The sequence below is a fragment of the Amblyraja radiata genome, chromosome 13 (genome assembly GCF_010909765.2).
Source record: "Amblyraja radiata isolate CabotCenter1 chromosome 13, sAmbRad1.1.pri, whole genome shotgun sequence".
Lineage (NCBI taxonomy): Eukaryota > Metazoa > Chordata > Chondrichthyes > Rajiformes > Rajidae > Amblyraja > Amblyraja radiata.
The window spans coordinates 53,514,453-53,541,308 of NC_045968.1; the positions used below are offsets into that span (position 1 = coordinate 53,514,453).

Here is a 26,856-nt window from a genome sequence, read left to right on the forward strand (position 1 = left end):
CAACAGCGGGAATAATCTTCCTGCATCTAGCCTGTCCAACCCCTTAAGAATTTTGTAAGTTTGCATTAGTCGAAACAGGGCGGACCACATGAAGGTTGCAATCTTCCACCCCATGTCCTGACTAACTGCCTTAGACTCAGAGAGGAATTGTAAGATACAGAATGGAAATAGTCTCAACAGCCCAATACAGATGGTCAGCCATTGACGCTAGCTCCATTTGCCCACGGTGATTCACCCTCTATGTAAAGATCCCCTCAAATTCTTATTTTATCTTTTCTCTCTCGACTCAAAACTATGTAATTGGTGACAGAAAAAGTCAGGCAATTACTCATTTATTACTTAGTTTAGTTTAGAGATACAGCGCGCAAACAAGCCCTTCGGTCCACCGAGTCCACACCAACCAGCAATCCCTGCAAATTAGCACTACCCTACACATACACGGGACAATTTTACACTTATACCAAGCTCAATTACCTGCAAACCTGTACGTCTTTGAAGTGTGGGGGGGAAACTGAAGGTCTCAGAGAAAAGCCACGCAGGTCACGGGGAGAATGTACAAACTCCGTACAGACAGCACTCGTAGTTGGGATCGAACCCTGGTTGCCGATACTGCAAGCGCTGTAAGGCAGCAACTCTACCGCTTCGCCACCATGCCGATGTGATATTTGTTAATATCGTGGATGCTTCTTTGTTTGGAAAATAGCAGCAGATCCCATGCACCAGTTACTACTTACATGATTGCATGATGTTAATGTGCATTATCAGATTTTTAAAAATGAAATCATTGAATCAGCTTGGTCTTCCCGCAACATTTTACACGTGTAGCCATGAGAGTGCTGCCATGTATTTTAACTGATATTTCTCTGCATTTGTGAAGATTCGATAATTTCTGCAACCACAGAAGAAAGCTCATCCATAGACCAAAGTACAACGATGACCTCTTATACAACAGAATCAACATCAACAGAGACAGGTACCATAAATTAAAACTTGTACTCCAAATCTGGGCCAGGTAAATTTGAAAATTGTGATAAAACCTCTCTTGTGCAACCTTCCTTAGACTCGGAGAATAATTGTGTCATACAGAATGGAAGGGTTGGAATATTGCAATGTTCACGTGGTCCGCCCTGTTTCGACTAATGCAACCAACTCGATGCACACAAACGGAAGATCAAATAGAACAAGCTGTCCAACAACTTTAGGCTGTGCACACCACACAAAAGTAGAAGAAGTACAGAATTGAATTGAATTGATTTTATTAGGGACAGTGCATATTAATAAACATTTGCATGTAATACGCAAGATTGTAGCCAGTAGCTAATTTCCATCTTTAGTCCCACACAAGGTAAACACATCCCAAACAAGGTAAAAACAAAAGACAAAAACAAAAACAAAACAAACAATATGGTTTAGCCTGCAGTCATAACATGGAATAAATAACAAACACTCAACACAGTTTAAAGTCCCAAAGTCATTGTCTCTTCCCTCCTTGCTCTCCCTCTGCGCTGAGGTAATCCAAGCCTCCGATGTTGTGAGCCCGCCGGGTGATGGTGGGTAAGTCCCGCAGGCTAAATCCGAGCTCCGCAAACGGGCCGGTTCAAACTGCGCGGCCCGGGGCGGTCGAAGCTGCCGAAGCTGCCGTCCTCCAGTCCAGCGGACGCAGCTGTAGTTGCGGGAGCTCCGGAAAACAGAACTCGAGCTCCCGATGATGTCGTCCACTGGCACACTGGCCCGCGGCTGAGCCTCCGAGGCTCCAAAGTCGGGTCGGAAGTTGTGCCGCACCGCAACCACAGTCCCGAAGTCGGCCAGGCTCGTGTTGGTAAGTCCTGGCTCTGCTCCACAGCCTCCACAGCCTCGAGGTCGGTCGCAGTTGGAGGCCGCCAGCTCCACGATAGGCCTCAGCGCAGACGGACACGGAAACGGGGATACGGCAGGAAAAGTCGCATCCCCCCGAAGGAAGAGCCAAAAAACACACCACACCCACCCCCCCACACACACACAGCCAAACAAACCAAAACAAACCGCAAAAACAGGACAAAAGAAAACAAAAAACAGAAAAGACAAACGGACTGCAGGCGAGCGGCAGCTGCAAGGCAGCGCAGCCACTCCCATATATGGAAATAGGGTCTACAACCCAATATGTGCATGCCACGGATGATCAGCCGTTGAAGCTATCTCCATTTACATCGGTTGTGTAGTGTATAGTTGTGTATAGTGTATTGAGTACATTTTAAACCCTTTACACCCTTTCCAGCTTGACCTCGTTTTTTCTATAAGATGGTGCCCAAAACTGAACACAGTACTCCAAATGCAGCCTCACTAAAGCCTTATCCAACTGCAACATGACCTCTCATCGTCTATACTCAATACTCCGAATGATGAAAGCCAATGTGCCAAAAGCCATTTTCACCATCCTATATGTCTGTAATGCCACTTTCAACGAACTATGTACCTGTACTCCTAGATCCCTCTGCACTACAACAGTCCCCAGAGCCCGACCGTTCACTGAGTAGGTTCTGTCCATGTACTCAATAAATGCTCCAATGTGTTTAATTTCCTTTCAATATCTATTGATGTCACATCTTCATTTCATTTTCAGAACCAAGTACAACAACTGCCACTGCATCGACTATGTCCACCACTAGCAGCGAAACAACAGGTACTTGGATAATGCAGCACCAGGATTTACTGATCAGACTTTAAATATATATCTTACTTATCAACACGTAACGATCAATAACTGATGCTCCACCATTATATCAACCAATATTCCTCAACATGGCCAAACCATCAATCAGCTCACAGTTTTGCATCACGAGGATTCACGGATCAGGCTTTCACATGATTCATTACTTACCAACACAAGAGCCAAACAATAGATAATGCTCAATCATGGTCTCAACAAAATTTTCTGTTAAGAGTCCCAAACTCACAAAGTGTTCACAGTAAAATGCTGAGAAATATTGAACAATGCTTTTAATACTGCAAAATGCAAGCAGGAGAATATTACAAGACGAGAACGTCATATGAACAGGAAAAGTATATTGTTAGTTTCCTTCCTTATGTCTGCATAATACATATTGTAAAGCTGAAAGTAACAGCAGATCAGTCTGTTCTGTGAGGCACTCAACAATCACATTTTCAAAGTGCCTCTCCCATCACTAAACTTGGATTAAACATCAGGATCCCAGATTAGGCAGTTCCAGATTGGTCTAAGCCTTTCCAATTCATGCACCAGTCTAAATGTCTTTTAAATATGATTATTGCTCCTGCCTCAACCGTTTAATCTGTTTGCTTGCTCCATAAACCCATCACCCTTTGTGAAAAGGTTTCCCTTCAGGTACATATTATGTATTTTCTCTTCTTACCTTGAAATTATTTAATTTAGTTTAGTGTCTTCTCACATGTAACGAAGAACAGTGAAAAGCTTTTTTTCACATGCTATCCAGTCAACGGAAAGACGGCACGTAGTTGCAGTTACAGGAGAAAGGCAAGGGGAGAAGAGGGAGTGTCGTAGGTGAGAACAGTCCATGATTACGCTGGAGGCCTTGCTGAGGTAGCATGAAGTGTAGATGGAGTCAATGGACAAGTGGTTAGTTTGCGTGATGATCTCGGCTACGTCCACAAATCTCTGCGATTTGTTGTGGTCTTGGATGGAGCTCTGCGCTCTGTGCCATCTAGTTCTTGATTTCCCCACTCTGCGATAAAGACTCTATTCAGGCACCCAATCTATTCTCATTTGATTTTATACACCTCTATAAGATCAAAATTTATCCGCCTACTCTGTAAGAAACAGGGTTCACCCCTGCCCGTCTTTAATGTATCGTAAATGTCCTTATGCAAATAGGATATACCAAAATTATTCTTGATTCCTAAGTTTCATCAGAACTACAAATGTTATCCATCAAATTATGTATTGAATGCTTTGTTAACATTTCTTCTCATCAGATTAATTCTTACTGCAGAACTTTACCTGCTTTATGGAACAAAATATGTCCAATTTACTTTCAATAACAATTGATGTCACATCTTGAATTCATTCTCAGAACCAAGCACATCAACTGCCACTGCATCGACTACGGCAGCCACTAGCAGCGAAACAACAGGTACTAGGATAATGCAATTATTTGTTAGATTCACTGATCAGACTTTCGAAAGATACATTGCTTCCCACCACGTGACAAACAATAGTTGATGCTAGATCAATATATTAAACAATTTTTCCCAGAGGCCATACTATCCATCTGTTCACAGTTAATTGCTCAGTATTATTGAGCAATTCTACAGAACAGCATAGTGCAGTCAGGGGAGCATTACATGAGGAGAAGAAGTCACATGGAAAAAAATTATGTTGTTAGTCAGGCAATTATTCATTCATCATTTGTAATATTGTGGATGTTTCTGTGTTCGGAAATTAGCACCAGATTCACTACTGTACTTACGAAACAAAAATAATCCAATTTCCTTTCAATATTAATTAATGTCACATCTTCATTTCATTCTCAGAATCAAGCACCACAACTGCCACTGCATCGACCACGTCCACCCCTAGCAACAAATCACCAGGTACTTGGATAATGCAGCACCAGCATTCACTGATCAGACTTTAAAATCATACTTTACTTACCAACATATCAAGAGTAAAAGTAACTGATTATAAAATAGCTATGTATATATAGAGAACAAAATTAAAATTAGCAGTTGAAAGCTCAGAAATGGCCTGGTATTTCACTAATGAAAGCAGAATTCTAAATCAAGCTGAAATCCTCAATCAAAATTGCATGGTCAAATTCAATATTTTCAGTTGATGACTGAATACATTAAAAAATAATGCAATAACACAGTGGCAAACCTGTGCAAAATACAGAGAGAAAAAATCCATGCCTACTTTTTTTATCATTCTTCAGTTCCATCAAAACTCCAAATATTAACCCCAATGCTTTAACATTTCTTCTCATCATTTTCATTTTCATTTTTACTGCTATGTGACATGCTCCATCAAACAAAATGTATTTAATATAGTTTTAATATCCATTGATATCACTGATCAAACTTAAAAAGATACAATATTTACCAACACATGTGACAAACAATAGTTGATGCTTAATCAAGATATTAGACAATCTTTCTCAAAGAGACCAATCCATCAGTCAGTTCGAAGTTACTTGCTGAGAATTATTGAACAAATCTAGAGAAACAGCAGAGTGTGGTCAGGAGAATATTACAAGAGAAAAATAAGTCACTTGTAAAAGAAAAGTATTTTGTCAGTTTACTTGTAAAATTATATATAATTTCTAATATTACACAGTCGTAACTGGGGTATAATATTGTGGCCTAACACTTTGATGTCAGTTATAAAAACATTCGCTAGTATAATCACCCCATTAATTTAAGTAGAAACTGGACTCAGTTGGACCCTTTGGGTCCCAGTCTCATGGGATGCCATGTCCGCCCCAACACAACCCATTCCCCAACAATATTCCACCACTCACCTGTTCCCCCAATGCAACCTGTTCCCCCAAAGCAATGTTCCACCACTCTGGGGAGGGGGTGTGGGGCAGAGGGGGTGTGGGGGGGCGGGGGGGGGGGGGGGGGGGGGGGGGGGGGGGGGGGGGGGGGGGGGGGGGAGGGGGTGGTTGGGAGCGGGGTGTGGGAGGGGAGATGTGGGGGAGGGGGTGTGTGAGGGAGGAGCTGGTGTGTGGGGGAGGAGCTGGTGTGTGGGGGAGGGGGGTGTGGGGAAGTGCAGGTGTGGGGGAGGGGGTTGTGGGGAGGGGGTGTGTGGTGAAGTGGGGTTTGGGGACGTGGGGGAGAGGGGTGTGGGAGGGTGGTGCGGGGGAAGGGGGGTGGGGGGAGGGGTGGACTTCTAAATCTTCATAACTTTCGTACTATTTCACCGATCGGAACAAAACCTATTTGACTTGCAGCAAAGGAGAATGGTGAGTAAGGTGGCGAAAAATCATAGCGCTATATAGGATCGTTTTTGCGCAAATGTCATTACAACGTAGACAGGAAGTGGTCAAGATTAGAGTATTAGTAATATATAGATAGATATCATGCAAGTAGTCAAATAAGCCAATAATCAGTCAGACAATTGTTCAAATAAAATTAGGAAAATTGTAAATATTTACTCAAATCATATGCTATGTCGCTCTTCCAGGGAGATGCTAAATGCATTTTGTTGTCTCTGTACTGTACACGGACAATGACAATTAAAGTTGAATCTGAATCTGAATCTGATAGTATTAAAATGCCCCAGTCATCAATTACACGACTGCATGTTGCTAATATGCATCATTAAATTTTAAAAAACAAATAATTAAAGTCAGCTTGGACTTCCAGGTACATTTTACAACTGTCGACATGATAGTGCTGCCTTGTATTTTACTGCGATTTCTCTGCATATTTGATTCCCCCACTATAAGACTGTACATTCACCCTATCTATTCCCATATAATTTTATTACATCTCTACAAGATAAATCTTCAGCCTCCTGTCATCCGAGAAATAAAGTCCAAGACTGGACCTTTGGATATATTTCAGGTCTTTATACTGCCTACATTCAATGTACTGGCCTTGAATAACAACAGTAAAATGAAACAAACCAAGTTCAAAATATCTATGGGTATTAGAAAGATTGAAAGTCTAGTGTAAATAAATTATAGGCAGTGGATTGCTCAAAAATGGCCAATTGATTGTTGCAAGATTTTAAATCTAACAGCAAATGCTCAATCAAAATTGCATGTAAAAATCCAATATTTGATTTGATGTCTGTTACATGAAACTTTGTGCAATAACATGATGATAGGTTGGTGCATTACACAGTGAAAACAATTCCTTGCCAAAATATTTTATGATTCTTGTTTAATCAAAATACATTGTTAACATCTCTCGTCAGTTTAATCTTCACTTCTGCACTTTACCTGCTTTATGAAACAAAAGGTGTCCAATTTCCTTAAGTTATCCATTGATGTCTCAACTTCATTTCATTCTCAGAACCAAGCACAACAACTGCCACTGCATCGACTACATCCGCCACCAGCAGCGAAACAACAGGTACGAGGATAATGCAGCACCAGGATTCACTGATCAAACTTAAAAAAGATACAATATTTACCAACAGATGTGACAAAGAATTGGTGATGCTTATATAAACCAATGTTCCTCAAAGAGTCCAATCCATCAGTCAGTTTGAAGAGTCCAATTTCCTTTCAATACAATTTATGTCTCATCTTAATTTCATTCTTAGAAACAAGCACATCGACTGCCACTGCATCGACTACTTCCATCAATAGCCGCAAAACAACAGGCACCAGGATAATGCAGCACCAGGATTCACTGATCAGACTATAAAAAGATACATTACTTACCAACACAAGTGACAAAGTGGAATTTCATTTAGAATTTCATATAGATCCTTGCTAAATAAATAAATAATTCATTTATTATTTGTAATATTGAGGATGCTCCTTTGTATTGGACAATAGCAGCAGATCCAATGAACCAGTTGCCACTTACGTGAGTGCATGTGGCTAATATGCATCATCAGATTTACAAAATCAAATAATTAAAGTCAGATTGGAATCCCAGCAATATTTTACACAATTTACAAGTGTAGCCATGGGAGTGCTGCCATGTATAGTAACTGATATTTATCTGTATATGTGAAGCTTTGACAACTTTTTTAATCAACCCAATAGTTTAAATAGGAATATCATGCAAGTAGTCAAATAATGAAAGACAGCCAATTATTTGCAATATCGTGGATGTGTGGCGCCATCTGGTGGTCGGGCTACTGGTTAATCAAACCCTCGTTCATCACGTGATAAGTGTTACTGCAGCACTTTGTGTCTAGCTTCAATTGTCTACGATTGTGTCTACCTTCAAGTGTCTACGATCAGCCTTGATCACAATGAATGGCAGTGCTGGCTAGAAGGGCCGAATGGCCTCCTCCTGCACATATTTTCAATTCATTTCCTTTCAAAATCCATTGGTCACATCTTCATATTCATTCTCAGAACCAAGCACAAAAACTGCTTCGACTTAAATCCAGAGGTAACAGCAGAGCCATCTACTCTGTGAGGCACTCAATTATCAAATTTATAAAGCGCCTCTCCTATCAAAAAAAAGGATTCAACATGAGGATCCCAGATTAGGCTGTTGTAGGTGATGACAGAAGTAGAGTCATAACTGGGGTATAATATTTTTTGCCTAACTCATTGATGTCAGTTAGAAAAGTAGTTGCTATTGTAATCAATCCAATAATTTAAGTAGGAATATCATATAAATAGTCAAATAGGTCAATATTATCAGATAATTATTCATTTATCTTTTGTCAATATTGTGGATGCTTCATTGTTTAGAAAATAGCAGCAGATCCAATGTACCAGTTACCACTTACATAATTGCATGATATTAACATGCATCATCAGATAGAAAAAAACAAATAATTGAAGTCAGCTTGGACTTCCAGGGACATTTTACACAATTCACAAGTGTAGCCATGATAGTGCTGCCATGCATTTTAACTGACATTTCTCTGCATGTGTGAAGCTTCAACAACATCTGCAAGCACAGCAGCAAGCACGTCCACAGAGCAAAGTACAACAATCACGCCTTATACAACTGAATCGACATCAACAGTGCCAGGTACCATAAATTACAAACAGTACTTTAAATGGGTCAAGGGAAAATTAGAAAAAATGATAAAACCTGTGTCAACCTTCCTGAGACCCAGCGAGTATCCTATTCTATCTATTCACATATGATTGCATGCATCTCTATAAGATCAACCTTTTATCCAAGAAATAAAGTCAATTTGTTACGAATATTTCATTTCTTGATTGTGGCTACATCCTCAAAATTATTGTAGTTTTGTCCAAGATACTAGCCATGAATAACACCAGTAAAGCGAAACCAGCCAAATTAAAAATATCTATGGAAATTAGAAAGAGTGAATGTTGAGTGCAATTAAATTATAGGCGGTGGAATTATCAGAGTTGGCCAATTAATTCAGGTAATTAATGAATGCGAATTCTAAAGATAAGAACAACTACTCAATCAAAACTGTATGCACAAATTCAAAAATTTCAGTTGATGACAACTGCATGATACATTGTGTAATAGCAAAGTGACAAGTCCATGCATAACACAGAGAAAATAATTCCATATCAAAGTTTTTTGCGTTTCTTAAGTTTCGTCAGAAGTCTAAATGTTATCCACCCAATTATTGATTGGTTGCTTTCATCCCATTTAACATTTCATCTCATCAGTTCAACTTTCGCTGCTGCGTTTTACATGATTTGTGAAACAAAAAGAGTCCAACAAGAAAATGGCAGAAGAGTTGAATAGGTACTTTGGATCTGTCTTCACTAAGGAAGACACAAATAATTTCCCAGATGAACTGGTGGACAGAGGACAGAGGATCTAAGGGGGTAGATGAATTGAAAGAAATTTCAATTAGGCGAGAAATAGTATTGGGTAGACTAATGGGACTGAAGGATGATAAATTCCCTGGGCCTGATGGTCTGCATCCCAGGGTCCTCAGGGAGGTGGCTCTAGAAATAGTGGACGCATTGTTGATCATTTTCCAATGTTCAATAGATTCAGGAGCAGTTCCTGTGGATTGGAGGATAGCTAATGTTTTCCCACTTTTAAAGAAAGGAGCGAGAGAGAAAACAGGGAATTACAGACCTGTTAGTCTGACTTTGGTGGTGGGAAAGATGATGGAGTCAATTATTAAAGAGGTAATAATGGGGCATTTGGATAGCAGTAAAAGGATTACTGCTATTCATGGATTTATGAAAGGGAAATCATGCTTGACTAATCTTCTGGAATTTTTTGAGGATGTGACAAGTAAAATGGATGAAGGGGTGCCAGTGGATGTAGTGTATCAAGACTTTCAGAAAGCCTTTGATAAGGTCCCGCACGGGAGACTGGTGACTAAAATTACAGCACATGGAATTGGGGGTAGGGTGTTGACATGGATAGAAAATTGGTTGGCAAACAGGAAACAAAGAGTAGGAGTGAACGGGTCCTTTTCAGAATGGCAGGCAGTGGTGAGTGGAGTGTTGCAAGGCTCCATTGTTGGGGCCGCAACTGTTTACCATATATATTAATGATTTGAAAGAGGGAATTAGGAGCAATACTAGCAAGTTTGTGGATGACACAAAGCTGAGTGGCAGTGTGAACTATGAAGAGGATGTTAGGAGGTTGCAGGCTGACCTGGACAGGTTGATGGAGTGGGCAGATGCGTGGCAGATGTAGTATAATATAGATAAATGTGAGGTTATCCACTTTGGCGGCAAAAACAAGGGGGCAGATTATTATCTCAATGGGGTTAGGTTAGTTAAGGGGGAGGTACAGCAAGACCTGGGTATCCTTGTACACCAGTCACTGAAAGTTGGCATGCAGGAACAGCAGGCAGTGAAGAAAGCTAATGGAATGTTGGCCTTCATAACAAGAGGATTTCAGTATAGGAGTAAAGAGGTTCTTCTGCAGTTGTATAGGGCTCTGGTGAGACCACATCTGGAGTATTGTGTACAGTTTTGGTCTCCTAATGTGAGGAAGGACATCCTTGTGATTGAGGTGGTGCAGCGTAGAATCATGAGGTTGATCCTTGGGATGGCGGGACTGTCATATGAGGAAAGATTGAAAAGACTAGGCTTGTAATCACTGGAATTTAGGATGAGGGGGATCTTACAGAAACATATAAAATAATAAAGGACTGGTCAAGCTGGATGCAGGAAAAATGTTCCCAATGTTGGGCGAGTCCAGATCCAGGGGCCACAGTCTTCGAATAAAGGAGAGGTCATTTAAGACTTAGGTGAGAAGTAACTTTTTCACCCAGAGAGTTGTAAATTTATGGAATTCCCTGCCACAGAGGGCAGTGGAGGCCAAATCACTGGATGGATTTAAGAGGGAGTTAGATAGAGCTCTAGGGGCTAATGGAGTCAAGGGATATGGGGAGAAGGCAGGCACGGGTTATTGATAAGGGACGATCAGCCATGATCACAATGAATTGCGGTGCTGGCTCGAAGGGCCGAATGGCCTCCTCCTGCATCTATTTTCTATGTTTCCATGTTTCTATATTTCCATGTTTCTATGTTTCCATGTTTCCATGTTTCTATGTATTTTAACTGATATTTCTCTGCATATGTGAAGATTCGCCAATTTCAGCAACCACAGAATTAAGCAGATCCACAGACCAAAGTACAATGACAACCCCTTATACAACTGAATCAACATCAACAGACACAGGTACCATAAATTACAACTTGTACTCCAAATCTGGGCACGGGTAGTATGATGTTTGGTGGACTCTGTAGGGTGGGAGGAACCCTTGCTCCTCCCATGCAGCAGGTGGCGCTGCACAGGACAAAGGGAGATGTCTTGTATTTAGTTATCCTGTCCGTAGACAGTCTGTGTGTGCAGCCATTGTGTCTTGTCTTGCTGCCAACATTAAAGTAATGTAACAAAGTCTTCTGTTTGGAAATGTTGATTAAACTTGCCTTGTCAACCCCCTTATACGGCTTTTTCACGGGGCGACTTGACGCAAGATGTAACCAGAGTGAAGTGGTCGTGGTCTAGTACGATATCACACGATATAACGGGGGGTAGATAAAGAGTTCCCACGGTACTCGGCATTTCTGTTATTTGTGCGAGTGACTTGTCCGTCTCCCGAGCTTTCCCGTTAAATCTTGAATGAACATTGTGAAGTGTTGTTAAATCATCACATGGCACAAATGATGTCACTTTTTTTTCACACGCTATAAATATCCTCCCTTGGTTGAATTGGCTCATTTGGAGACATGTTTTACTGTGTATGTGGGAGACACAGATGGACTGAGCACAGTACCTCGGTCTTACTGTGTGTGGGAGAGGGGGAGAAAGAGACGTACACTCACATAGGCAGAGTCTCTCAGCCTGTGTAAGAGGGAGGGAGGGAGAGAGAGAGAGGCACACACAAGGTGGATGTGAAATCTCACCTGCCTGTTTCAGTGACAGACACCCGCCACCAGTAAATGAAGACTGTAAAACTGGGACCCTGGTTCTGGACTCCCCCAACATCGGGAACATTCTTCCTGCATCTAGCCTGTCCAATCCCGTAGATACTGATTAGACCGGTATCTATTTATTTACTTTATTGATGATTTCAATTAAATATTGGGAACATCAGGCCGCAAACGTTATTTCTTGAGTGTTAGTGCTGGACTTTGACTCGACCTTCCTAGTTAGCCGGCGCCTGAGACTGAGCCAAGCAATGTCCAGACCTGACTTCAACACAAAGTGATGGGGGAACTCAAAGGGTCAGGCTCGTCCAACGCTCTGTGTTTTGCACATGATTCCTGCATCTGCAGTTCCTCGTGTCTACAGACCAGAGTTGCCACTTGACTCCGAGATGACCATCACAGAGCATACGGAAGATAGACACGAAATGCTGGAGTAACACAGCGGGACGGGCAGCATCTCTGGAGAGAAGGAATGTGTGACGTTTCGGTTCGAGACCCTTCTTCAGAGTCTCGTCCCGAAACGTCACCCATTCCTTCTCCCCAGAGATGCTGCCTGCCGTCGAGTTACTCCAGCATTCTCTTTAAACCGGCTTCTGCTGTTCCTTCCGACACATGCACAAGAAATAGGCAACTTTTCGGGCCGAAACGTTGCCTATTTCCTTTGTTCCATAGATGCTGCTGACTCGCTGAGTTACACCAGCTTTTTGTGTCTGTCTTCGATTTAAACCAGCATGTGCAGTTCACTCCTTACACGGGTCTCTGGAGAACATTGATTGGTAGCGTTCCGGACCCTGCTTCGGAAAGGCATCGAATGCTAGTTGGCGAGGACTCCGAGCTGTATCTCTCAAAGAAGTACATGTGAAAAATTTCTCACGGACCCTAAAAATGCGGGACCTTTCAGTAAAGTCCCTTTTAAAGATTCTTGAATCTCATTAACATAACTCATGTATAAGTTGATGTCCATATGCGGATGCAAATCTTTATTTTTTAAATTCAATCCCACAGAAGACAATTTTTACTCACCTTCTGTCCCCTCTGTCCAGCTTCCGGGTTCACCGTTCGCAGGAGTTCCCACGGTAACCGCAAGAGTTATTACGGATATCGCACTGGCCACTACGTTCATATAATGTTGCAATGCTCAACCACAAGTGTACAAGTCACTCTTGGAGAAATTCAAACTTTCTTGAATTTTCTCCCGAGTCACCAAGTTACACGATTACCTGCCGTTAGCGCCACGGTGGTCCACGGTGGTCCACGAATGCCGTACTGTTATCGCACGAGGTTCCCACGATGTTAAACTCTGGTTAACTCTTGCGTCAAGTCGCCCCGTGAAAAAGCCCCATTAGACTAAGAGAGTCATTGTGTCGATCAGAATGGAAATAATCTCCACGGTCCAATATGTCCAAGCCACGGATGATCAACCATTGAAGCTACCTACATTTGCCCACGATGATTCCATATTACTCTAAACTTTCAAATCCATCCATGTGGAAGTCTCTTTTAAATAATATAATTGTTATTGTCTCAACCACTTTATATGGATGCATGCTCCATATACCCATCACCTCTGTGAAAAAGATGATTTTTCATGATTCCTAATTTTCATGAGACCTCCAATGATTAACCACGCAATTATTCATTCAATCCTTCTAAGCATTACTTCTCATCAGTTTAATTTTCCATGATGCACTTAACATGCATTATGAAACAACTTGCATTCAATGTCCATTGATGTCACATCTTCATTTCATTCTCAGAACCAAGCACAACAACTGCCACTGCATCGACTACGTCCGCCACCAGCAGCGAAACGACAGGTACTAGGATGATGCAGCACCAGCATTCACTGATCAGAATTTAAAAACATATCTTACTTATCAACACGTGACAATCAATAATGCAGTTGTAATTGATGACAGAGGTAGAATTTTATTGCCTAACGTCTTTAATTCACTTTGAAAAGCAGTCGCTATTTTAAACAACCCAATAGATTAAGTAGAAATATCATGCAAGTAGTCAAATAATCAAATAATGAAAGTCAGGAAATTATTCATTTATTATTCATTAATATCGTGGATGCTTCTTTGTTTGAAAAATAGCAGCAGATTAAATGCTCCAGGTACTAGTTACATGATTGCATTATGCACAGGTACAAGGATAGTGCAGCACCAGGATTCACTGATCAAACTTTTTTTAAAAAGATACATCATTTACCAACACGTGACAATCAATAATGGGTCGTAATCCATGACAGAAATATAATGATAACTCCAGTAGAATATTGTTGCCTAACATCTGGAATTCACTTTGAAAAGTAGTCGCCATTGTAATCAACCTTATAGCTTATGTAGAAATATCACACGTATTCAAAAAAGACAATAATGTAAGTCAGACAATTATTAATTTAACTTTTCTAATATCATGGATGCTTCTTTGTTTGGGAAATATCAGTAGATCAAATGCACCAGTTACAACTTCCATGATTGTATGTTGCCAACACACATCGTCAGTATAAAAAATAAAATAATTAATGTCCGTTTAGAATTGTACTCTAAATCTGGACATGGGTAATTTGGAAATATTGATTAAACTTGTCTTGTCAACCCCTCTTTGACTTAGACAGTTTGCAAAATAGCACCCTATCCCCTGCACCCATATGTCACTTACATGATTGCATGTTGCAAATATGCATTCTCTCGTCCTTTTAATATTCACTGTTGTACTTTACATGCTTTATGAAACAAAAATAATACAATTTTGTTTCAATTATCCATTGATGTCACATCCTCATTTCATTCTCAGAACCAAGCACAACAACTGCCACTGCATCGACTATATGTTTTTGTCAATATTCGACAATATCTGCAACCACAGAAGAAAGCACGTCCACAGACCAAAGTACAACGATGACTTATACAACAGAATCAACATCAACAGAGACAGGTACCATATACAGTATAACAACTTGTACTCCAAATCTGGGCCTATGATCAAGCTTGTCTTGGCAATCTTCCTTAGACTCAGACAGCAATGATGGCACATGGAATGGAAATAATCTCTCCAGCTCAATATGTCCAAGACATGGATCATCAGCCATTGAATCTAGCTCTAATTGACAATGGCAGTTCCATTTCACTCTAATTTATTTCGCATGTTTAATTTTCACTGCTGCTCATTACCTACTTTAGGAAACAAAAGAGTGTTTAATTCACTTTCAATTTCCATTAATGTCACATCTTCATATTATTCTCAGAACCAAGCACAACAACTGCCACTGCATCGACTACATCCGCCACCAGCAGCGAAACAACAGGTACGAGGATAATGCAGCACCAGGATTCACTGATCAAACTCATTCAATAATGGGTCGTAATCCATGACAGAAATATAGTGATAACTTGAGTAGAATATTGTTGCCTAACATCTGGAATTCACTTTGAAAAGTAGTCGCCGTTGTAATCAACCCTATAGCTTATGTAGAAATATCATTCAAGTAGTCAAAATGTCAATAATTATGTAGAAATATCGTACTAGTCAAAATGTCAATAATGTAAGTCAGAGAATTATTAATTTAACATTTCTATTATCGTGGATGCTTATTTATTTAGAAAATATCAGTAGATCAAATGCACCAGTTACAACTGACATGATTGTATGTTGCTAATACACATCATCAGAATAGAAAATAAAATAACTAATGTCAGTTTAGAATTGTACTCCAAATCTGGGCATGGGAAATTAGGAAATATTGTTAAATTTGTCTTGTCAACCCCTCCATGAATTAGAGAGTAATTGTGTCACCCCGAATGGAAATAATCTCCACGGTCCAATATGTCCAATATGATCAGCCATTGAAGCCAGCTCCATTTGCCCACGATGGTTCCAATTCACTCTAAACTTTCTAATCCATTCATCTGTCCATCTCTTTTAAATAATTTAACTGTTCTTGTCGCAACCACTTCATATGGATGCTTGCCTCATGTACCATGTTCGTTGAATTCTAGGTAAAATTACATCTACAGAGCTATAGTTTATGTTGGAATATAATGCAAGCAGTCAAATAAGCCAATGATGAAAGTCAGGCAATTGTTAATTTATTATTTGTGTTTAGCCATGAGTATTATGTGTAGCCATGAGTATGCTGCCATGTATTTTAGTCCACACCTGGAGTATTGCGTACAGTTTTGGTCTCCAAATCTGAGGAAGGACATTATTGCCATAGGGGGAGTGCAGAGAAGGTTCACCAGACTGATTCCTGGGATGTCAGGACTGTCTTACGAAGAAAGACTGGATAGACTTGGTTTATACTCTCTAGAATTTAGGAGATTGAGAGGGGATCTTATAGAAACTTACAAAATTCTTAAGGGGTTGGACAGGCTAGATGCAGGAAGATTGCTCCCGATGTTGGGGAAGTCCAGGACAAGGGGTCACAGCTTAAGGATAAGGGGGAAATCCTTTAAAACCGAGATGAGAAGTACTTTTTTCACACAGAGAGTGGTGAATCTCTGGAACTCTCTGCCACAGAGGGTAGTCGAGGCCAGTTCATTGGCTATATTTAAGAGGGAGTTAGATGTGGCCCTTGTGGCTAAGGGGATCAGAGGGTATGGAGAGAAGGCAGGTACAGGATACTGAGTTGGATGATCAGCCATGATCATATTGAATGGCGGTGCAGGCTCGAAGGACCGAATGGCCTACTCCTGCACCTAATTTCCATGTTTCTATGTTTCTAAGTGAATCAACATCAACAGAGACCGGTAACATAAATTACAAGTCGAACACCAAATCTGGGCAAGGGATATTTGGAAATAATGATGAAAATGTCTTTTCAACCTTCATTGGACTTACAGAACAAATGTCACACAGAATGAAAATATTCTCAAGGCCAAATAGGTCCAAGCCATTGAAACTAGCTCCATTTGCCCACGAGTGTTGCATATCACTCTAACACTTTCCATCCATGCACCTGTCTCAATCTCATTTAAATAATATAATTGTTCCTCCCTCAACCACTTCATCTGGATGCTTGCTCCATACACCCATCGCCCTCTGTGAAAAAGATCAGTTAATCCAATTAATTAAAGGAAGCTAAGGAAAGAGAATGTTAAATCTAACAGGAAATGCTCAATCCAATTGGTATGCACAAATTCCACATTTTCAGTTCAAGACTACTACATTAAACATTGTGCAATTACATGGTGACAATGCCATGCATAACACAGATTTAAAAATTCCATGAAATAATTTTTTCATGATTCCTAGTTTTCATCAGAAATCCACTGCAATTATTCGTTGGATTCTTGGTAACATTTCTTCTCACCAGTTTAATTTTCACTGCTGCAGTTTATATGCTTTATGACGCAATGTGTCCAATTTACTTTCCATTTCCACTGTAATTTTCATTGATATCACATGGATAATTCTGTGTTTGCAAAAAAGCACCGTATCCCCTGCACCCAGATATCACTTACATGATTGCATGTTGCAAATATGCATCTTCAAGTCGGTTTAATTTTCACTGTTGTACTTTACATGCTTTATGAAACAAAAAGAGTACAATTTTGTTTCAATTATCCATTGATGTCACGTCCTCATTTCATTCTCAGAACAAACCACACCAAGTGCCACTGCATCCACTAAATGTTATTGTCAAGATTCGAAAATAACCGCAACCACAAAAGAAAGCACGTCCACAGACCAAAGTACAACGATGACCTCTTATACAACAGAATCAACATCAACAGAGACAGGTACCATTTACAGTATAACAACTTGTACTCCAAATCTGGGCATATGATCAAGCTTGTCTTGTCAACCTTCCTTAGACTCAGACAGCAATGAAGGCACATAGAATGGAAATAGTCTCTTTAGCCCAATATGTCCAAGCCACGGATGATCAGACATTGAAGCTTGCTATATTTGACAGTGTATTGACATCAATATACAAATTAAAGATAGAAATCGCTCCAAAGACACAAAATCAAAACAAATCAAAAAACACAATGTGAAGAGAGAGCAGCGGCAGCTAAAGCGCGCCAGCATCCACTCTCTCTTCCGACAGCCATCTTGGACACAGACTAACATAGCAACTACACACAGAAAAATCATCCCCCCACAATGGTTACCACTGTGGGGGAAGGCACAAAGTCCAGTCCCCAACCCCAGTTCTCCCAGAAGTCAGGCCTATTTGAGGCCACCGCTATTGCCTCTACGGAGGCCCGATGTTCCTGGCCGTTCTGGCCAGGTGGAGTTGCCCCGGCGTCGGGAGAGTCCTCACAGTGGCTGGGTCACCTGGAACGGCCGCTTCCTAGCAGGGGATTGTCGGCTTCCGAAGCTGACAGGGACGCACCGGGTTGGAGCTCCCAGGCTCCCGATGTTAAAGACGGCGCCGCCCGCTCCGCTCCGCAAACCGGCAGCCCGGAGGTGTTGATCTCGGCGGTCACATCTCACCGGAGCTCCAGCGCGTCAATCCAGCGCGGCGACCCAGGCAAGGCATCGCCCGCTCCGCACCACGATAGCGCTCCAGCGCTGTGCCGCCACCGAAGCCGAGGTGCTGGGCGGTCCCCGCCAGGAAATGGCGCTCCAAGCACGCTGGTAGGTCACGAGGACGGGTCGACGAGCAGCCCGGAGAAAAAGCTGCCTCACCGACCAGGTAGGGACCTACAAGTAAGATTACCTCCTTCCCCCCACATTAAGAAGTCCATTTCTCCTACAAACGAAAGACAAGACTTACTAAAAACTGAACCAAAATTGAATAACGGACGGCTGCTGGTTAGCAGCCGTTCCCCAAGATGGCTCCTCCTCCGAATGAAAGGCAGTGCTGGCTAGAAGGGCCGAATGGCCTCCTCCTGCACATATTTTCTATTCATTTCCTTTCAAATCCATTGATCACATCTTCATATTAATTCTCAAAACCAAGCACAAAAACTGCTTCGACTTAAATCCAGAGGTAACAGCAGAGCCATATACTCTGTGAGGCACTCAATTATCAAATTTATAAAGCGCCTCTCCTATCAAAAAAAAAGGATTCAACATGAGGATCCCAGATTAGGCTGTTGTAAGTGATGACAGAAGTGGGTTATAATATTTTTTGCCTAACTGTCATATGAGGAAAGATTGAAAAGACTAGGCTTGTAATCACTGGAATTTAGGATGAGGGGGATCTTACAGAAACATATAAAATAATAAAGGACTGGTCAAGCTGGATGCAGGAAAAATTTTCCCAATGTTGGGCGAGTCCAAAACCAGGGGCCACAGTCTTCGAATAAAGGAGAGGTCATTTAAGACTTAGGTGAGAAGTAACTTTTTCACCCAGAGAGTTGTAAATTTATGGAATTCCCTGCCACAGAGGGCAGTGGAGGCCAAATCACTGGATGGATTTAAGAGGGAGTTAGATAGAGCTCTAGGGGCTAGTGGAGTCAAGGGATATGGGGAGAAGGCAGGCACGGGTTATTGATAAGGGACGATCAGCCATGATCACAATGAATTGCGGTGCTGGCTCGAAGGGCCGAATGGCCTCCTCCTGCATCTATTTTCTATGTTTCCATGTTTCTATATTTCCATGTTTCTATGTTTCCATGTTTCCATGTTTCTATGTATTTTAACTGATATTTCTCTGCATATGTGAAGATTCGCCAATTTCAGCAACCACAGAATTAAGCAGATCCACAGACCAAAGTACAATGACAACCCCTTATACAACTGAATCAACATCAACAGACACAGGTACCATAAATTACAACTTGTACTCCAAATCTGGGCACGGGTAGTGTGATGTTTGGTGGACTCTGTAGGGTGGGAGGAACCCTTGCTCCTCCCATGCAGCAGGTGGCGCTGCACAGGACAAAGGGAGATGTCTTGTATATAGTTATCCTGTCCGTAGACAGTCTGTGTGTGCAGCCATTGTGTCTTGTCTTGCTGCCAACATTAAAGTAATGTAACAAAGTCTTCTGTTTGGAAATGTTGATTAAACTTGCCTTGTCAACCTCTTAGACTAAGAGAGTCATTGTGTCGATCAGAATGGAAATAATCTCCACGGTCCAATATGTCCAAGCCACGGATGATCAACCATTGAAGCTACCTCCATTTGCCCACGATGATTCCATATTACTCTAAACTTTCAAATCCATCCATGTGGAAGTCTCTTTTAAATAATATAATTGTTATTGTCTCAACCACTTTATATGGATGCTTGCTCCATATACCCATCACCTCTGTGAAAAAGATAATTTTTCATGATTCCTAATTTTCATGAGACCTCCAATGATTAACCACGCAATCATTCATTGAATCCTTGGAAGCATTACTTCTCATCAGTTTAATTTTCCATGATGCACTTAACATGCATTATGAAACAACTTGCATTCAATGTCCATTGATGTCACATCTTCATTTCATTCTCAGAACCAAGCACAACAACTGCCACTGCATCGACTACGTCCGCCACCAGCAGCGAAACGACAGGTACTAGGATGATGCAGCACCAGCATTCACTGATCAGAATTTAAAAACATATCTTACTTATCAACACGTGACAATCAATAATGCAGTTGTAATTGATGACAGAGGTAGAATTTTATTGCCTAACGTCTTTAATTCACTTTGAAAAGCACTCGCTATTTTAAACAACCCAATAGATTAAGTAGAAATATCATGCAAGTAGTCAAATAATCAAATAATGAAAGTCAGGAAATTATTCATTTATTATTCGTTAATATCGTGGATGCTTCTTTGTTTGAAAAATAGCAGCAGATTAAATGCTCCAGGTACTAGTTACATGATTGCATTATGCACAGGTACAAGGATAGTGCAGCACCAGGATTCACTGATTAAACTTTAAAAAGATACATAATTTACCAACACGTGACAATCAATAATGGGTCATAATCCATGACAGAAATATAATGATAACTCCAGTAGAATATTGTTGCCTAACATCTGGAATTCACTTTGAAAAGTAGTCGCCATTGTAATCAACCTTATAGCTTATGTAGAAATCAGTATAAAAAATAAAATAATTAATGTCAGTTTAGATTTGTACTCTAAATCTGGACATGGGTAATTTGGAAATATTGATTAAACTTGTCTTGTCAACCCCTCCTTGACTTAGACAGTTTGCAAAATAGCACCCTATCCCCTGCACCCATATGTCACTTACATGATTACATGTTGCAAATATGCATTCTCTCGTCCTTTTAATATTCACTGTTGTACTTTACATGCTTTATGAAACAAAAATAATACAATTTTGTTTCAATTATCCATTGATGTCACATCCTCATTTCATTCTCAGAACCAAGCACAACAACTGCCACTGCATCGACTATATGTTTTTGTCAATATTCGACAATATCCGCAACCACAGAAGAAAGCACGTCCACAGACCAAAGTACAACGATGACTTATACAACAGAATCAACATCAACAGAGACAGGTACCATATACAGTATAACAACTTGTACTCCAAATCTGGGCCTATGATCAAGCTTGTCTTGGCAACCTTCCTTAGACTCAGACAGCAATGATGGCACATAGAATGGAAATAATCTCTCCAGCTCAATATGTCCAAGACATGGATCATCAGCCATTGAATCTAGCTCTAATTGACAATGGCAGTTCCATTTCACTCTAATTTATTTCGCATGTTTAATTTTCACTGCTGCTCATTACCTACTTTAGGAAACAAAAGAAAGTTTAATTCACTTTCAATTTTCATTAATGTCACATCTTCATATTATTCTCAGAACCAAGCACAACAACTGCCACTGCATCGACTACATCCGCCACCAGCAGCGAAACAACAGGTACGAGGGTAATGCAGCACCAGGATTCACTGATCAAACTCATTCAATAATGGGTCGTAATCCATGACAGAAATATAGTGATAACTTGAGTAGAATATTGTTGCCTAACATCTGGAACTCACTTTGAAAAGTAGTTGCCGTTGTAATCAACCCATTAGCTTATGTAGAAATATCATACAAGTAGTCAAAATGTCAATAATTATGTAGAAATATCGTACAAGTAGTCAAAATGTCAATAATGTAAGTCAGACAATTATTAATTTAACATTTCTATTATCGTGGATGCTTTTTTATTTAGAAAATATCAGTAGATCAAATCCACCAGTTACAACTTGCATGATTGTTAAACTTGTCTTGTCAACCCCTCCATGAATTAGAGAGTAATTGTGTCACCCCGAATGGAAATTATCTCCACGGTCCAATATGTCCAATATGATCAGCCATTGAAGCCAGCTCCATTTGCCCACGATGGTTCCAATTCACTCTAAACTTTCTAATCCATTCATCTGTCCATCTCTTTTAAATAATTTAACTGTTCTTGTCGCAACCACTTCATATGGATGCTTGCCTCATGTACCATGTTCGTTGAATTCTAGGTAAAATTACATCTACAGAGCTATAGTTTATGTTGGAATATAATGCAACCAGTCAAATAAGCCAATGATGAAAGTCAGGCAATTATTAATTTATTATTTGTGTTTAGCCATGAGTATTATGTGTAGCCATGAGTATGCTGCCATGTATTTTAACTGATATTTCTCTGCAAATGTGAAGATTCGACAATTTCTACAACCACAGAAGAAAGCACATCCACAGACCAAAGTACAATGATGGCGTCTTATACAAGGATTTGAGTATAGGAGCAGGGAGGTTCTACTGCAGTTGTACAGGGTCTTGGTGAGACCACACCTGGAGTATTGCGTACAGTTTTGGTCTCCAAATCTGAGGAAGGACATTATTGCCATAGAGGGAGTGCAGAGAAGGTTCACCAGACTGATTCCTGGGATGTCAGGACTGTCTTACGAAGAAAGACTGGATAGACTTGGTTAATACTCTCTAGAATTTAGGAGATTGAGAGGGGATCTTATAGAAACTTACAAAATTCTTAAGGGGTTGGACAGGCTAGATGCAGGAAGATTGCTCCCGATGTTGGGGAAGCCCAGGACAAGGGGTCACAGCTTAAGGATAAGGGGGAAATCCTTTAAAACCGAGATGAGAAGTACTTTTTTCACACAGAGAGTGGTGAATCTCTGGAACTCTCTGCCACAGAGGGTAGTCGAGGCCAGTTCATTGGCTATATTTAAAAGGGAGTTAGATGTGGCCCTTGTGGCTAAGGGGATCAGAGGGTATGGAGAGAAGGCAGGAACAGGATACTGAGTTAGATGATCAGCCATGATCATATTGAATGGCGGTGCAGGCTCGAAGGACCGAATGGCCTACTCCTGCACCTAATTTCTATGTTTCTATGTTTCTAAGTGAATCAACATCAACAGAGACCGGTAACATAAATTACAAGTCGAACACCAAATCTGGGCAAGGGATATTTGGAAATAATGATGAAAATGTATTTTCAACCTTCATTGGACTTACAGAACAAATGTCACACAGAATGAAAATATTCTCAAGGCCAAATAGGTCCAAGCCATTGAAGCTAGCTCCATTTGCCCACGGGTGTTGCATATCACTCTAACACTTTCCATCCATGCACCTGTCTCAATCTCATTTAAATAATATAATTGTTCCTCCCTCAACCACTTCATCTGGATGCTTGCTCCATACACCCATCGCCCTCTGTGAAAAAGATCAGTTAATCCAATTAATTAAAGGTAGCTAAGGAAAGATAATGTTAAATCTAACAGGAAATGCTCAATCCAATTTGCATGCACAAATTCCACATTTTCAGTTCAAGACTACTACATTAAACATTGTGCAATTACATGGTGACAATGCCATGCATAACACAGATTTAAAAATTCCATGAAATAATTTTTTCATGATTCCTAGTTTTCATCAGAAATCCACTACAATTATTCGTTGGATTCTTGGTAACATTTCTTCTCACCAGTTTAATTTTCACTGCTGCAGTTTATATGCTTTATGACGCAATGTGTCCAATTTACTTTCCATTTCCACTGTAATTTTCATTGATATCACATGGATAATTCTGTGTTTGCAAAAAAGCACCGTATCCCCTGCACCCAGATATCACTTACATGATTGCATGTTGCAAATATGCATCTTCAAGTCAGTTTAATTTTCACTGTTGTACTTTACATGCTTTATGAAACAAAAAGAGTACAATTTTGTTTCAATTATCCATTGATGTCACGTCCTCATTTCATTCTCAGAACAAAGCACACCAAGTGCCACTGCATCCACTAAATGTTATTGTCAAGATTCGAAAATATCCGCAACCACAAAAGAAAGCACGTCCACAGACCAAAGTACAACGATGACCTCTTATACAACAGAATCAACATCAACAGAGACAGGTACCATTTACAGTATAACAACTTGTACTCCAAATCTGGGCATATGATCAAGCCTTAGACTCAGACAGCAATGAAGGCACATAGAATGGAAATAGTCTCTTTAGCCCAATATGTCCAAGCCACGGATGATCCGCCATTGAAGCTTGCTCTATTTGACAGTGGCAGTTCCATTTCACTCTAATATTATTTCACATGTTTAATTTTCATTGCTGCTCTTTACATACTTTAGGAAACAAAAAAGTGTTTAATTCACTTTTAATTTCCATTAATGTCACATCTTCATTTCATTCTCAGAACCAAGCACAACATCTACTACTGCATCGACAACATCCGCCACCAGCAGCGAAACAACAGGTAAGATGATAATGCAGCAACAGGACTCACTGATCAAACTTTTTAAAAAAGCATTATTTATCAACACGTGACAATCAATACTGGGTCGTAATCCATGATAGAAATCATGCCTAACATCTGGAATTCACTTTGAAAAGTAGTCACCATTGTAATCAACCCTATAGTTCATGTTAAAATATCATACAAGTATTCAAAAAAGTCAATAATGTAAGTCAGACAATTATTAATTTAACATTTATATTATCGTGGATGCTTCTTTGTTTGGAAAATATCAGTAGATCAAATGCACCAGTTACAACTGACATGATTGTATGTTGCGAATACACATCATCAGAATAAAAAATATAATAATTAATGTCTGTTTAGAATTATACTCCAAATCTGGGCATGGGATATTTGGAAATAATGATAAAAATATCTTTTCAACCTTCAATAGACTTCAGAGCAAATATGTCACACAGAATGAAAATATGCTCAAGGTCAAATAGGTCCAAGCCACGGATGATCAGTCATTGAAGCCAGCTCCATTTGCCCACGGCATTTCCATTTCACTCTAACACTTTCCATCCATGCACCTAAATCTCTTTTATATAATACTAGAACAAGTGAAGACCCGTTGGGTCTGTTCCCCCAACGTGCAGTTGAGGGGGGGGGGGGGGGAGCATTGGGCATCACACATATTAACGACCCCCACACACACACTAACTACCTCCCCGCACACACGGTAACTACCCCCCTTGTTATATATTAATATTTTTAATTTGCTCCTTTTACCCCATAATCGCCCTATCTACTGACGCATAACGCCCAACTCGCAGGCACGTCTAGAGAGGGGGGGGGGTAGAGAGTGAGGGCAGAGAGAGAAGGCTGGGGGGGAGGGAGGGAGAGGGAGGGAGAGGGAGAGAGGCTGTGTCTTTCTCAGCTCCAGTAGCTGAGAAGTTTTAAGCAGCCTTTCAAGGATTTTGTCGATGGGAAAGGAACAGAGGCAGAGGGGCTTCATAGTTTAACTTATTGTTGGACTGTTGAAGCTTACCTTTGCTTAAAAAAATTCCTCCACGTGTGAAAATCCCTGAGACTCTACATTGTCGAGGGAGCAGGGAGTGGCTGTCATTGGCGGACTGCCAAGATTGCCTGGATATCGAGGGTTTGAATTTTTTCGGTGCCTTTGTCGTGTTTTGGCACTGTTTCTCTGCCCTAAAGTCATTTTGCACAGTGCGGCTGCCTGGCTTAATGTGAAGAAGGTGCTTTTGCGTTCGGCAAGACAGTGTGAGCTGTTTTCGAATGTGGATGAACTTGGGAACTTTCCTTCTTCAGTTGGAGGTCTTTGCTTTTTGAGGATTGCATTGGACTGTGACTGTCCCTGGGAATTAATTTGCTGAGCTGCTGGGGTGCCGGGAGCTGGTTTGTGCCTCTGTCCGGATGGCGATGGCGGGGGGTCGGCTGAAGGAGAGGAGCTACGCAGCGGTGACATCAGCGGCAGAAGCGAGGCCATCTGAATATGAGCCTCATGTTGACTTGGACTGGGACAGTTTTGGTATCTCGGTTCAAACTGGGCCCCAGATGTCCAGGGGAGTAATTACGAAGGCTATGAATGCCCTTCTTGGGAAGGGGGCTATTGTCTCTTCCGAGCTCGAGAGGGGAAAGGTTGAGATGATATTGAAGACCCGGGAGGATGTGGCCACAGTGTTGGAGAGGGGGATTTCTGTGGGGGGGGGGGGGGGTCCATATACAGGTGGACCCATGGGTGTCCAGGGTGAGACTGGTTCTCCTGCGGAGTTGCCCTACATGTATTCCGGATGCGACACTCATTCCGAACCTGTCTCAGATTGGGGAGGTGCGGTGTAACTGCTTTAGGCTCATGCACCCTGGGGGGGACCCGGAGGAAAAAGGGATTCTCAGTTTCAAGAGGAGGGTGTTTGTGAAGGTGGGGGTGGGGGAAGGCAATGAGGGGAGCTTCGAGGTGGAGTGTAGGGGTCTCCCTAGAACCATGCGCTGGAGTTGGGGAAAGGCACGGTGTCATGCGTGCGGTGGTTATGAACATCTCCGTAGGGAATGTCCTAATCACAGGGTCGCTGCTAGAACTTCTAGCGTGGCGGCCCAGGAATGCACTGCTGGCCCATCAGGGATTGCTTGTCATGCCTCAGTGGGGCGGGGTGGAATTGCTGACCTGGCTGGGGCTGCCGGCTCTGCCTCGGTGATCCG

General features: G+C 41.2%; 2 protein-coding genes across 2 annotated transcripts in view; one reads left to right on the top strand and one right to left on the bottom strand.

Moving 5' to 3' along the window:
- The window catches only part of LOC116979505 (serine-rich adhesin for platelets-like), a 1,930,096-nt gene that overhangs the window by 691,722 nt on the left and 1,211,518 nt on the right, over positions 1-26,856 (bottom strand). The gene's annotated exons all lie outside the window — the stretch shown is intronic.
- The window catches only part of LOC116980023 (mucin-5AC-like), a 249,282-nt gene that overhangs the window by 88,890 nt on the left and 133,536 nt on the right, over positions 1-26,856 (top strand). Inside the window, exons 16-20 of the mRNA XM_033032093.1 lie at positions 878-973; positions 11,161-11,256; positions 13,766-13,825; positions 15,262-15,321; positions 20,409-20,468. Of these exons, the coding sequence (XP_032887984.1) occupies positions 878-973; positions 11,161-11,256; positions 13,766-13,825; positions 15,262-15,321; positions 20,409-20,468 (372 nt within the window). The remainder of the gene's footprint in view (positions 1-877; positions 974-11,160; positions 11,257-13,765; positions 13,826-15,261; positions 15,322-20,408; positions 20,469-26,856) is intronic.